This window comes from Sorex araneus, chromosome X (assembly GCF_027595985.1).
Source record: "Sorex araneus isolate mSorAra2 chromosome X, mSorAra2.pri, whole genome shotgun sequence".
Lineage (NCBI taxonomy): Eukaryota > Metazoa > Chordata > Mammalia > Eulipotyphla > Soricidae > Sorex > Sorex araneus.
In genome coordinates, this window is record NC_073313.1 from 167,668,293 (window position 1) to 167,682,596 (window position 14,304).

General features: G+C 61.4%; 1 protein-coding gene across 1 annotated transcript in view; it reads left to right on the forward strand.

The window, feature by feature from the left end:
• Positions 1-14,304, forward strand: part of HMCN1 (hemicentin 1) — a 293,245-nt gene that overhangs the window by 203,978 nt on the left and 74,963 nt on the right. The window contains 11 exon segments of the mRNA XM_055121231.1: positions 840-1,034; positions 2,816-2,929; positions 4,090-4,277; positions 5,613-5,709; positions 6,659-6,820; positions 7,400-7,513; positions 7,745-7,947; positions 8,825-8,906; positions 8,985-9,116; positions 10,481-10,630; positions 13,061-13,220. Coding sequence (XP_054977206.1) covers positions 840-1,034; positions 2,816-2,929; positions 4,090-4,277; positions 5,613-5,709; positions 6,659-6,820; positions 7,400-7,513; positions 7,745-7,947; positions 8,825-8,906; positions 8,985-9,116; positions 10,481-10,630; positions 13,061-13,220 — 1,597 coding nt within the window.

Below are 14,304 nucleotides of genomic sequence, written 5' to 3' on the forward strand. Positions count from 1 at the left end.
TAACCAAGTCTTTGAAAATATTCAAGGGGTCTGAGAAAAGCCCAATGGACAGGGCACTTGCCCTCCATGCTGTCCGCCTGGGTCCCCTAATCCCCACCAGGAGTGATCCCTGAGCACAGAGCCAGGAGTGATCCCTGAGCACAGAGCCAGGAGTCAGCCCTGAGCACAGAGCCAGGAGTCAGCCTTGAGCATTGCCTGGTGTGACCCAAAAAAGACACACACACACAAAAAAACCCAAAAATAGAAAACTCCCACTTGCCCCCCAGAAAATGCGAGAATGTCCTTTTTTTACTATGTGCTGTGGGGCGGTGTTGGGTGGGAGGTGTCCCACCCGGCGATTCTCAGGGCTGACTCCTGGCTCTGCACTCAGGAATCACTCCTGGCGGTGCTCGGGGGACCCTGTGGGATGCCGGGGCTCGAACCCGGGTCAGCCGCATGCCAGGCCAGCGCCCTCCCCGCTGTGCTGTGGCTCCCAGCCCGGGCCCGACTGTTCCTCAAGAGCTTCTTCGCCCTGAAGGCCCGGCCGCCTCAGCCTTAGCCAGACCCGGCCTTGGGAAATGCGGGTTGTGGGGTCAGCACTTGCCCGTGTGGCCGTGAGCAGGCCTTGAACCCGGAGCTTCCTGGGAGCAGAGCCGGCCTCCGAGTCCCCGAGCTCTTGGCCGGGAGAGAGGCGACGGGGTGGACAGGCCTCAAGCCTTGCCTCTCCGTCCTCTCTCCTGCCATGACTCAGCTGGACGCAGCTGGTGTGGACACGCCTGAGTGTTTCCCCGTCCAAGACTCCCCGGGCCCGTGACCACTGCTCGTGCCCTGAGCTCCCGGCCCCCTCTGCTTCCCCACAGTCCCGCCGAGCTTCCGGAAGCTCTGGGAGATCGGGAACATGCTGGACACGGGCAGGATGGGCGAGGCCAGGGACGTGATCATCAACAACCCCCTGACCCTGCACTGCGAGACCAGCGCTGCCCCGCCCCCGACGCTCACCTGGTTCAAGGACGGCCGGCCCCTGACCTCCAGCGACCGGGTGCTGGTCCTGCCGGGTACGTCCTGACCCCCCCCCCACACACCGGGGCGGCTCAGCCAGGGGCAGGGCGTGGGGGGCTGCTTCCCGGTCACACGTCCATGATTGTCATGCGTCAGGCCAGTAGAATGGGTCGGTTTTCCGGGGGCATCTGATTTCCGTGTGTTTGACCCACGGAAATGGGTGGCTCGGTGTTCCAGCCCTGTAGGTTCATGCGTGAGACCCATGAAGGGGCGAGTGTTCCCGGGATATCACTTGAGTGTCTCTGTCCAGTGTGCGTGGAGCCGGGAGAGGCCGATTCAGACCCTCGCCAAGCTAAGAACAACTTTGATCCCTTAGCTTGACTCCATCGAGGGCCGGAGCGGTAGCCCAGTAGGGAGGGCGTTGGCCTGGCACGCGGCCGACCTGAACCGGGTTCGCTCCCCGGCATCCCATAGGGGGGTCCCCCGAGCACCACCAGGAGTGATTCCTGAGCGCAGAGCCAGGAGTCAGTCCTGAGCATCACTGGATGGGACCCCCCCAAAAAAGATGCTTTCATCCACCCAAGGAAGTCCCTGGGCTACCCCACTAGGGTGATGAAATACAGAGTTTGGTTCCAGTACGTACCAGGGGGCACCATGGCGTCCCCAGGGCCTGCTGACAGACCAGGGAATAGTGGGATCTCCTGTGGGGACCTTCTGTTACTTCGCTTCAAGAGCATCAGGTCCCGCTGGGCGTGTGCTGAGGGATTGTTTTTCCTGCAAGACAGACTGTGGCCAGAGAAGTTTGCGAGTGTCCACTGTTCCCGTATGGGTCTGTGAACAGTGAATACGGGACTTCCTAAGGTCATCACGGCTCGCGAGGAAAGATCATGCAGTTCAGTCAGATCTTAGATGGTTTTTGAGGTTTTTTGTTTTTTGGGTTTTTTTTTTTTTCTTTTTTGGTCCCACCCGGCGATGCTCAGGGCTGACTCCTGGCTCTGCACTCAGGAATCACTCCTGGCGGTGCTCGGGGGACCCTAGGGGATGCCGAGGATCGAACCCGGGTCGGCCACTTGCCAGGCCAACGCCCTCCCCACTGGGCTGTCGCTCCAGCCCTAGATGGTTTTTGCTTTTTTGGGCTTTTTTGATGGGAAAATTGAACTTGCTGCTGTGCAAAGTTTTTTGGCTTCTAAGTGAGGTTCTAGCATTGGTCATACTGTTCAGTTCATTAGCGTAGTGCCACGAGTGACCCTAAGTTGTGTCTGGGCTCAGGGGGGCAAAGACTGGGCCCCCCAAAACAGGGCATTCTGGCACTCGTAGCGGAAATGGGATGTGGGCGCGGGGTTCCGTGGTAGCTCTGTGGGTCTGAAGCTCCCCAGCACGGTTGGGTACGAGGTGATTCCTCTCTCTTCTGGAATGCAGATCGGTGAGCATGTGGGGGACCCCAAAATGCTGTGTCCCCAAGTTCCACTCAGACCCTTCACGGAAATGCCCTACATAGACAGACAGACAGACAGACAGAAACAGTCGGTCAGCAGCAGGGGGCCGTGCAGGACACTCAGGGCTGCGTGTGGGCGTGTGCTGAGGGTTCCAGGCTCAGGGCAGTCTCCGGGGGTTGAGTGTGTCTCCACGTGACGGCTGCCCCTGGCTTGCTTCCGGGATGTTCCGGGGCACAGAGACACCCTCCATCCACGCGTCACTCCTTGCGTTGAGCCCAGACGGGAGCTGGAGTGCAGGAGCCAGGAAGGGGTGTGGGAACTGCGCCCCCAGACGCGCCTTGGTTCTAGAAGTGGGGGCTGTGGTCAGACCCGGGGCCGGGACTAGCTGCGGGTGTTTGCAGGGGGCCGAGTCCTGCAGATCCCCCGAGCCAAGGCCGAGGACGCCGGCAGGTACACGTGTGTGGCCATGAACGAGGCTGGCGAGGACTCGCTGCTCTACGACGTCCGTGTGCTCCGTGAGTGTCCCCGGGCCCGAGGGAGACCCTCACCCACCCCGGGGCCCAGGCTCTCCGAGGGGGGGGGCACTCGGGAGCTCGGAGCCCGGCTTCCCCAGAGACCCCCACGGGAAGGGAGAGACAGAGAGGAAAGAGAGGCTGATTGGAGTCGGAGAGAGGAGGGGAGAGGAGAGGAGAGGAGAGGAGAGAGGAGGAGAGGGGAGAAGGGGTGGCCCATCTTGGGAGGGGTGGGGGGCAGAGACACCCTCCATCTGGGGGTGCTGGTGCATCGCAGAGCACTGCCAGGGGAGTCCGTTGGCTGGGACCTGCTGTGCTCGTGGTCGCCACTGGGAGGCGCTGACAAACCATAGCTTGGGACTTGGAGCCACAAACCAACCCTCCTGCTCTGTGCCTGAGGTGGGGGCCTGTGGGCCTCCACGCACACCCCCCAGGAGAGGCAGAGGAGGAGAAGCGACCCTTAGGACAGGAAGGGGCCCCGCCCCACAGAGCGTCCACTCTGGGACCCCAGTGCTCAGCCCCCCAGTGCTCAGCCCCTGCCCTGCTCTTCCCCATTAGGGGGTGTCAGCTCAGTTAGGGCCACTCTGCCGTGGGGCAGGCCGGGCGCCCCAACCCAGGCCCCCGATTTGACCTGGTGCTGCCGGAAGCTGAGGTCCGGCCAGTCTCACACGTGGCCGACCCAGGTTCGATCCCCGGCATCCCAGAGGGTCCCCCGAGCACCGCCAGGAGTGATTCCTGAGCGCAGAGCTGGGAGTCAGCCCTGAGCATCGCCAGGTGACGCCTCCCCCTACCCCCCCAAAAGAAAGGAGCTAAATAAGTAAATAACGACGTCTTCAGCGCAAAGTGCTGGACTGTGTTTATGAGCAGGAGCAAGCGGCAGGTCGGGCTGGTCCCGTTTCAGGCCGTCAGGGTGAGCGTTTGAGTCTCTGAACTGGTCCGGGCAGATGGGAGACCGGGAGGGTGGGCCCGGGGGCCCCCGGAGAGGGGCTGAGGCTCCCCCTCGCCCGTGTGCTCCAGAGAGCAGGAAGGGAGCCGTTCCTCACCGCGGCAACAACGACATCACCACCCCGGGGCCCCGACCTCCCCCGTCCCCGTCGCCTAGAAGCTTCCAGAAAACGCGTCTCTCGAACACCCGCCCCTGTCTCTCCTGCTTCCCCTCCCAGTCCCGCCGGCCATCAAAGGCGCCAGGGGCTCAGTGCCCGAGGAGGTGGTGGTCCTGGTGAACAGGAGCGCCCAGCTGGACTGCGTCCCCAGTGGCAGCCCAGCCCCCAGGGTCACTTGGCAGAAGGACGGCGCCGCCCTGCCCGGGGACGCCCACCACGAGCTGCTCTCGGGCGGGAGGATCCTGCAGGTACCGTGGCCATGGGGGCGGGCATCTGCTCACTGCTGCGAATGACAGTGCTTGGGCTGGGCGGGCGGGGGAGGAGTGTCCGGTCACCCTCGGGGGGACGCAAGCCCAGACCATCCCCCTCACTTTCACCTTTCGGGCAGAGGCGGCCGCGCTCAGGGTCCAGTGTGGGTTCTCGCACGGACAGAAACACGGACAGCTGAGCTCCCGGCAGTCTTACGCCTTGTGGATCCGAGCTGCATCCCAGGCAAACGGCTGCCGTGTCCGTTATGTGTTTTGGCGTGAAACACGAGGTGGCCTCAGGCTGCCCAAGGCTCCAAGCCTGCGAGAGGTAGAACAGCGGAGTAGACACTTGCCTGGCACGCGGCCGACCTGGGTTCGATTCCCAGCATCCCATAGGGTCCCCTGAGCACCGCCAGGAGTGATTCCTGAGTGCAGAGCCAGGAGTCAGCCCTGAGCATCGCTGGGTGGGACCCAAAAAGCAAAAAAAAAAAAAAAAAGAAAAAAGAAAGAAAAAAACCAGAAACCAAAATAAATGCATAAAATACAGTGAAATAAAACGCTTTGAGGCCGTGGGCCCAGAGCAGCAGTACAGTGGGTGAGGTGCTTGCTTTGCACGTGGCCGACTCGGGCTCAATCCCTGGCACCCCCGACTATCCCCCGGGAGTGACCCCTGAGCACAGAGCCAGGAATGAGCCCCCAGGTGATAAGTGATAGTTCAAACTTCATAAATGTTTAAAACTGTTCACCAGGGGCTGGAGCCATAGCACAGCAGGGAGGGCGATGCACAGGGGTCACTCCTGGCTCTGCACTCAGGAATCACTCCTGGCGGTGCTCAGGGGACCCTAGGGGATGCTGGGAATCGAACCCGGGTCGGCCGCGTGCAAGGCCAACACCCTCCCTGCTGTGCTATCGCTCCAGCCCCAACCGGGGGAATATTTTCAGTGACACGCCACAAATACCAATGAAACTGCCTTTTTATTTCCTTCCCGGGTCCCACCCGGCGATGCTCAGGGCTGACTCCCGGCTCTGCACTCAAGGATCACTCCTGGCGGTGCTCGGGGGACCCTATGGGATGCCGGGGATCGAACCCGGGTCAGCCGCGTGCCAGGCCAGCGCCCTCCCCGCTATGCTCTCGCTCCAGCCCCTGAAACTGCCTTTTCTGTTCCTAAACCCTTCCATGAGGAAACGCTGGTGGACTCACTTCCTCACCGCTAGGCTGGGTGCATGCTAGTTTTCCTTCCGTTTCTCTGGGGAGGACTCTGGGCCGTTCACGGTGACCAGGGGGCGCGGGGACGAGGTGACCTCGTCCATCACAGTGTCTCCGTCTCGCCCTAGATCCTCAACACCCAGATGGTGGATATCGGCAGATATGTGTGCGTCGCCGAGAACACAGCCGGGAGCGCCAAGAAGTACTTCAACCTCCATGTTCACGGTGAGAGCTCAGTTCTGGAACCTTCCACGCCGGTCGTGTTCGGGAGCCACTTCCGTGATACTGGAGGGAACACTCAGTGCCAAGGGTCCAGCTCAGGCCCCCACGTGCAAAGCATGTCCCCGCGGGGCCCTCCTTCCAAACCCAGCAGGAATGTTCTGGAATTTTTCCCCTTTCTTCTGCTCCTTGCCTTCTCAATGCTCGTGACATTTGTATACGAGGCTATAAATCGGGGTAAGAATGAAGACCCCAGAGCCGGGGAGGTGACCCAGAGGGCGGGGCACCCGGGCTCCACCTCTCTCTAGCCCTACCCGGCCCCCAGCCGCCTAGTCTGGGTCCCCAATCCACAGCGCTGCTCCCGGCTTGGCTGTGGGTGGCCCTTGGGGGCTGGGGCCCGTGCCGCAGTGACACCCTGGGACATGGTGGCGTTCGGGGCAGCGCCAGGTGCCGCAGAACAGCCCCCAAAACGTGGGCGTGTGTTTCTGGCGTGGAGCCCATGTGGCCGCCAGATGGGTCCCCCGAGGTGGTGACCGCAGCTATATATTTTTTTAATCGGGAGCATTCAATAAATATCCACTAAAGGACATTCAGATGGGTCTGTAAGGCCAGAGACAGCCCAGCGGGGCGGGCGCTAGCCTGGCACGCGGCCAACCTGGGTTCGATCCCCAGGCGTCCCCTAGGGTCCCCCGAGCACCGCCAGGAGTGATTCCTGAGCACAGAGCCAGGAGTCAGCCCTGAGCATCGCCGGGTGGGACCAAAAAAAGCAAAATAAGTAAATAAATAACTAGAGACTCGATCTGTGAGAACGCAGCGACTCCCCTGTGAGACGGACCAATGCGAGGTTGCCGGCGGCTGACCGTCTCGGGGAAGGCCAGTTTCTTTCCTGGCCGACTCGGGGGGTCTCTGGCGGCCGTGCCGTGCCCCCAAGGCCCCCCCGTCTCTGTCCCTGCAGTTCCTCCCAGCATCATCGGCCCCAACCCCGAGAACCTCACGGTCGTGGTGAACAATTTCATCTCCCTGAGCTGCGAGGTGTCGGGGTTCCCCGCCCCGGACGTGAGCTGGCTCCGGGACGGACAGCCGGTCCGGCTGGGCCCCAACACGCTGCTGATCCCCGGTGAGTTGCTGGCGCTGTCCCTTCTCTCTCCACGGGCAAACACGATCTCCGCTTTCAGCATCGACTCTCAGCGCGTGTCTCGGGGCTGGAGCCATAGCACAGTGGGAGAGTGTTTGATTTGCACGCGGCCAACCCGGGTTCAATTCCCGGCATCCCACAGGGCCCCCCGAGCACCGCCAGGAGTGATTCCTGAGTGCAGAGCCGGGAGTCAGCCCTGAGCATCGCCGGGTGGGACCCAAAAAGGGAAAAAAAAAAATGGGAAAAAAAGAGGCCTTTGAGGGTCAAGAAATGACCCGGTGCCCTGCACCGAAAATGCCAAAGCAGCAAACGGAGTTTTTCGACTCCCCCACTCCCCCTCTGTCCCACTGTTGCCTACGCGCCAGGACCCGTGACCACAGCTCTGGCCCTGGGCGAGGACGCGGCGGGGAACGTTCCCTTCCCTGAGGGGTCTCGGTCAGGCGGGCTCTGGGTGAGAGTCTCACCCGGAGGCCAAGAGCCCCACCCCCCCCCGGCCCCCGGCTCTATTTTACGGAGAAATGAGTCAGCCCCCGGCGCCAACCGGCCGCTCTGTGCCGCCAGGTGGCCGCATGCTGCAGCTGGCCCGGGCCCAGGTCTCGGACGGGGGCGAGTACACCTGCCTCGCCGTCAACCAGGCCGGAGAGAGCAGGAAGAGGGTCTCCCTGACGGTCCTCGGTGGGTGCCGGACCGCCCCCTCCCGCCGGCCCCGCCTGCCCGCCCCCCCCCGCCCCCCCCGCCGGCCCCCCCCGCCCCTCCCACCGGCCCGGCCTGCCCCCCCCCCGCCCCTCCCGCCAGCCCCCCCCCGCCCCTCCCGCCAGCCCCCCCCGCCCCTCCCGCCGGCCCGGCCTGCCCCCCCACCCCCCCCCGGGCCGCACTCGAAGCTCACCCCCTCTCCCGTCCCCGAAGTGCCCCCCAGCATCAAGGCCCAGGGCGGCGAGGCCCTGTCGGTGCTCAGCGTGCGCGAGGGCAGCTCCGTGTCACTCGGGTGCGAGTCCAACGCCGTGCCCGCGCCCAGCGTCAGCTGGTACCGGGACGGGCGCCTGATCACGGGGTGGCCCCGGCTGCACGTGCTCGCCGACGGCCAGACGCTGCACATCCGGGAGGCCCAGGTTTGGCGCCGCCTCCCGGGGACGGGCGGGGATGGGCGGGGACGGGGCGGGGGGCAGGGGGCGGGGCGGCCGGGGGGGGGGGGGAGCGTCTGTTGAGGGTCAGCATCCCAGGCCCAGAGACACGGCACAGGACGAGTCTGCCTGGCGTGTGGCCGAGCCCTGGGACTACGGACGGTTCCCCCAGCACTACCGGGGGCCACCCCTGAGCACAGACACAGAAGGGAGCCCAGAGTGGCCCAAAGTCCAACACACACGCACACATGCACACATGCACACACACATGCACACGCGCACACACACACGCACACACACATGCACACACACGCATACATACATGCACACACATGCACACGCACACACACGCATACATACACACACATACACACATACATATGCATACATGCATACACACGTGCATATACATGCACATACATACACACATGTGTGCACACATGCACACACACATACTCATGCATGCACACACATGCATGCACACACATGCTCATGCACACATGCATGTGTACATACACACATGCTCATGCACACCCATGTGTGCATCTACATGTATACACATGCTCACACATGCGCACACGCATACACACAGACACGCACATATGCACATAAACACACACACACATGCAGACACGCACACACACACACACATGCACACACACCACCAAGATATAGAAAAATCTACGTCCTGAAGGCCGTTGACCTTCTTTTTCTTTTTTCTTTTTTTTTGGTTTTGCTTTGGCTTCACACCTGACACTGCTCAGAGGCGACTCCCAGTTCAGTGCTCCGCGGTCACTCCTGGTGGTGCTGGGGGGACTGGGCCGCATCCCCCACCAGGAGCATGACCCTGGTCTCTGCCTTGCAGGTGTCCGACACGGGCCAGTACGCGTGCCGGGCCGTGAATGTGGCCGGACGTGACGACAAGAACTTCCACCTCAGCGTGTTTGGTGAGCGCCCGCCTGCGCCCGGCGAGCTCGGGGCCGAGTGGGGGGCCCCGGGCCCACGGCGACTCCTTTTCTCCACAGTGCCCCCCACCATCGAGGGGCCCGAGCACGAGGCCGTCGTGGAGACCGCTGGCAACCCCCTGGCCCTCGCCTGCGACGCCGCGGGCGTCCCCCCGCCCACCCTCATGTGGCTGAAGAACCACAGGCCCATCGGTGAGCTGGGGGCGTCTCCCGGAACCCATGTCCCGGGGCTCACATCAGTGGGGTCACAGCCGGCGTCACCACCAGCCTCTGTCTTAGCATCATCATCATCATTATTACACTTGGAGGCCACAACCAGCAGTGCTCAGGGCCCACTCCCAGCTCTGTGCTCTGTGCTCAGGGACCACTCCCAGCTCTGTGCTCAGGGCCCACTCCCAGCTCTGTGCTCAGGGCTGACTCCTGGCTCTGTGCTCAGGGCTGACTCCTGGCTCTGTGCTCAGGGCTGACTCCCGGCTCTGTGCTCAGGGCTGACTCCTGGCTCTGTGCTCAGGGCTCATTCCCGGCTCTGTGCTCAGGGCTGACTCCCGGCTCTGTGCTCAGGGATGACTCCTGCCTCTGTGCTCAGGGCTCACTCCCGGCTCTGTGCTCGGGGGATCCTGTCTCCTGTGGTGGATTAAACTGGGGTCAGCATGTGCATGGCAAGGCCCTTAGCCCCATCTTTTCTCTCCCCGCTGCTTGCTTTTAAAGTTAATTTTGAGGGGCTGGAGTGATAGCACAGTGGGGACGGTGTTGGCCTTGCACACGGCCAACCCGGGTTCGATCCCCGGCATCCCATAGGGTCCCCCGCGCACCGCCAGGAGTGATTCCTGAGTGCAGAGCCAGGAGTCAGCCCTGAGCATCGCCGGGTGGGACCCAAAAAGCAATCAATCAATCAATCAATCAAGTCACTTTTGAGGGGTCCAGAGGCTGTTCCTGGTTCTGCTCAGCCAACTGGGTCCAACACTAACTCCCGGTGGCCCTTGGGGGTCTGAGGTGCAGGAGACGGACCCCAGTCCCCCCCCGCATGCCAGGCCTGCACCCCGATCTCTGAGCCCTCTCCCTGGCCGCCACGAGCTGGTACCTTGTTCCTCCCAGGGCTGGGTTTGGAGATGCCTCCTGGGCTGGGGACACGGTTCAAGGGCTCAGGCAGGGGCTTAGCGTGTGGGTGCTCGAGGGTTGACCCGGGTCCGCCTCAAAGAGAACAGAGGGAAAGAGCCACACGTACTGCAGTAAGAAGTTAAAAACAGGAAAAAAGAGAATTATCATCCTCTGAACAGAGAGCCGGGCCCCGGGCGCCCCACAGCACTGTTTCTAGTGGCCCGATCCGGGCACAGCCTGAATGTCCAGCGAGGGGGCGACGAAGGGGTCGTGGTGTCTGGACCCCTGGGGAGCACTCGGCTGGGAGCAAAGGCGAAATTCTGCAGTTTGCCGCGGCTGGCTTGAAATCAGGTGGTCGCGCTCAGGGAGGTCAGCCAGAAAGTAAGAAGTAGCTGTAAATAATAATAATAATCGAGCAAGCACTGACCTTGGCCGTCTCGCATCTTTCCCACCTCCAGAAAACTCAGACTCGCTGGAAGTTCACGTCTCGTCGGGGGGCAGCAAACTCAAAATCGCCCGCATCCAGCGCTCCGACAGCGGAAACTACACGTGCATCGCGTCCAACCTGGAGGGCAAAGCGCAGAAGCACTACAGCCTCTCCGTCCACGGTCAGGCCCGCCGCGCTCTGCAGGCCGTGGGGGTGGGTCTGAGGAGGCCACACCTGGCAGTGCTCAGGGCTGAGTCCCGGCTCAGTGCTCGGGGATGACTCCCGGCTCAGTGCTCAGGGCTCACTCCCGGCTCTGTGCTCGGGGCTCACTCCTGGTTCTGTGCTCGGGGCTCACTCCCGGCTCTGTGCTCGGGGCTCACTCCCAGCTCTGTGCTCAGGGCTGACTCCTGGCTCTGTGCTTGGGGCTGACTCCCGGCAGGACTCAGGGACCGTATGAGGTGCCGTGGATCGAACCCAGATCAGACACGTGTCAGGCCAGTGTCCTGCCCCCAGCCTCTGTCAGTGTTTGCCTTCCCGTTTTCCCTCCATGAACTCGTCAGAAGGCCAGAGGCAGCTCAGAAGGACAGAAGGGGCCGGATCCTGAGACCCCTGACCCGGACCAGCCCTGACTCCTTTGTCTCTTTGTTGATTGGGTGCTCAGGGCTGCTCTCATTCAGGGCTCTTCACTCGGTGCTCACGCAGGTGGTGCCCAGGGCTGTGTAGTCCTGGGGCTGGAGCCCAGGGCTCGCACGGGATAGAAGTTCTCCCCGGCCCAGAGGAGACGCGTCCATGTCGATCGCCGTGGATGAAGCGGCCCCTTCGACACCGCCTCAGCCTGTGGCGAGGGTCTTCTCGAGACAGGGCCTCCCCCGCCCTCCTCCTGCCGGGGTGTTTCGAGGGTCTCGTCTGGGTGGGTCCCGTGCGGCCAGGCGGGCGGGTCAGCAGCCCTCGGCTCTGAGCAACCAGAGCAGCTTGCAGCTCCTGCGGCTCTGTGGACGCAGTTCCCCCTGGCGGAGGGGCTTTCTTGAGGGTTCACGGCCCCTCCCCTGGGCCACCGGAGGAAGGGCAGGGACTGGGAACGGCCACGGGCCGGAGTGATAGCACAGCAGGGAGGGCGTCGGCCCGGCACGCGGCCGACCCGGGTTCGATTTCCAGCATCCCGTAGGTCCCCCGAGCACCGCCAGGAGTGATTCCTGAGTGCAGAGCCGGGAGTCAGTCCTGAGCACTGCTGGGTGGGAGCCCGAGCAAGGAAGAGGGAAGGACACAGACTCTCAGTGACGGGCCTCGGGCTCAGGTCCCACCACGCCACTGAGTCCAGTGGAAGGAAAATGTCTCCAGAAGACTGGACTAGATCCCTGGGGCTGGGGTGTGGCTTAGGGTAGTGGGCGTGCTCTGTGTGTGTGTGTGTGTGTGTGTATGTTTGTGCATATGTTTGTGTGCGTATGTTTGTGTGTGTATGTGTGTGTGTGCATATGTTTGTATGTATGTGTGTACATTGGTATGTGTGTGTTTGTATGTTTGTGTGTTTGTGCATATGTTTATGTGTGTGGTGTGTGTATGTGTGTGTTTGTGTACATTGGTATGTGTGTTATTTGTGTTTGTATGTATGTATGTGTGTGTGTGTTTGTGTGTATATGTGTTTGCGTGAGTTTGTGTATATATTGGTATATGTGTTTGTGTGTGAGTTTGTGTTTGTGTGTGTGTTTGTGCATAACTTTGTGTGTGTTTTGTGTGTGTGTATGTTTGTGTGGCTGAAGACCACCAGAACCTAGCCACAGCCATGCTCGAGGCCCCTCTCCACACGTTCGGACGGACCTCACGCATGAAAGTGCCGGCAGAGGAACCTGGGTGTGTGTAATCCCACCAACTGCCAGCATCCAGAGACTTAAAAGCAAGCTCTCGGAAGTAGACATCTTATACCCTACTTCTCCCTCTGGGTGAACCTGGCAAGCTACCGAGTTTCCTGCCCCCATGGGAGAGCCTGGCAAGCTCCCCGTGGCGTGTTCATATGCCAAAACCAGTAACAATGCTGGGTCTCATACCCTGACCCTGAAAGAGCCTCCAATGCAGCACCGTTGGGAAGGACGAGTAAAGAGAGGCTGCTACAATCTCAGGGCTAGGACGAATGGAGACGTTACTGAGACCGCTCGAGAAATCGACGATTAACGGGATTTCGTGATTCGTGATTTGTGTGATATGTTTGTATGTGTGTGTATTTGCGTGTGTGTGTGTGTGTGTGTGTGCGTGTGTGTGTGTGCCTGGTTTCCACCCTTGGCTCTGTAAAAATAGTAATAATTATAAGTTCCCATCAGTGATCTCATTGGAAAGGGGAAAACAACTATCAAAAATTTCAAGTGGGGGGTGCCGGAGCGACAGCACAGCGGGGAGGGCGTTGGCCTTGCACGCGGCCGACCCAGGTTCGAGCCTCGGCATCCCCTAGGGTCCCCCAAGCACCGCCAGGAGTGATCCCTGAGCACAGAGCCGAGAGTCAGCCTGAGCACCGCCGGGTGGGGCCCAGAAACCGGAGAGATGAAAACGAGCCTGCGCTGACGGGCCCACTGTGCGGGCCTGCCCTTGGGCCTCCCTGACGGTCTCTCCTCTCTGCCCAAAGTTCCTCCGAGTGTCGCCGGCGCGGAGGTGCCCAGTGACGTCGGGGTCCTGCAGGGAGAGAACGTGGAGCTGGTCTGCCAGGCCCGCGGCTTCCCCGCCCCACGCGTCCGGTGGCTGAGGGACGGGAAACCCCTGCAGGTCCGAGAGGCCGAGCAAGCCCGGTAGGTCTTTGGTGTCTGATTTAATCTGAGTTTCTCCCCGAGGCCCTGCGAGTGCCAAAGCCGTCCGTGTGGCGTGTCTGTCGGCAACGTCCCACCCGCCTGTGTTGCCTTCTCCCCACCCCCTCCCCTCCCCGGGGTCCCAGGTTCCCGCCCGTCCCCAGTCTCCCCCTGCACACGCCTTGTTTTCCAGTTTGACAGTTGTGGTTGAGGCCGCCCGCTTCCCGTGTCAATGCCCTGGGGCTGCAATCAAGCCTCGCCTCTGCCCACTGCTGTGCCCGGCCCCAGCCCCCTCTGCCCGTTGCTCTTACCCCCACCTGCGTTTCTGGCCTTTGTATTTCCAGAATCTTGGGTCGTGGGTCTGTCCATCTTTGATAGGTCCCGTCCGTCCCCTCCTCTCCCGACTCCATCCATTGAGGACAAGTGGAGACGTCCGGGATCTGACCCTCCTCTGCCCGGCTTGGCCGCGGACCCTCCACCTCCGCCTCAGTCACGGGAAATCGCCCCGTTCCCTCCCTCCTGGCTCTTGCCTTGTGGGTTTGGAACAGTCTCTGCCGGGGTCTCTCCTCCAGCCCCCAAAGGGCCGAGGCCTCGTTCCACCCCCACACAACTGTGGGTCGTCGCGTTCACAAAGCAGAGGACGCACTTGCGTGGGGTGCGGAAGTTCTGGTTTTTTAACTTAATTTTTAATATTATTATTATTATTATTATAAGCGAGTAGGGCATTTGCCTTGCATGTGGCCAACCCGGGTTCGATCCCCGGCATCCCATAGGGTCCCCCGAGCACCGCCAGGAGTGATTCCTGAGTGCAGAGCCAGGAGTCAGCCCTGAGCATTGCCTTTGTTCTTGCCTTCACTGATAGTATTGTGGTATTGCGGGGGAGAGGGTCCCACTCAGCCTTGCCAGGGGTCACACATTATTATTATTATTATTATTATTATTATTATTATTATTATTATTATTATTATTATTATTATTATTATTATTGGACTGGAATGATAGCACAGCGGGGGAGGGTGTTTGCCTTGCATGCAGCCAACCCGGGTTCGATTCCTCCATCCCTCTCAGAGAGTCCGGCAAGCTACCG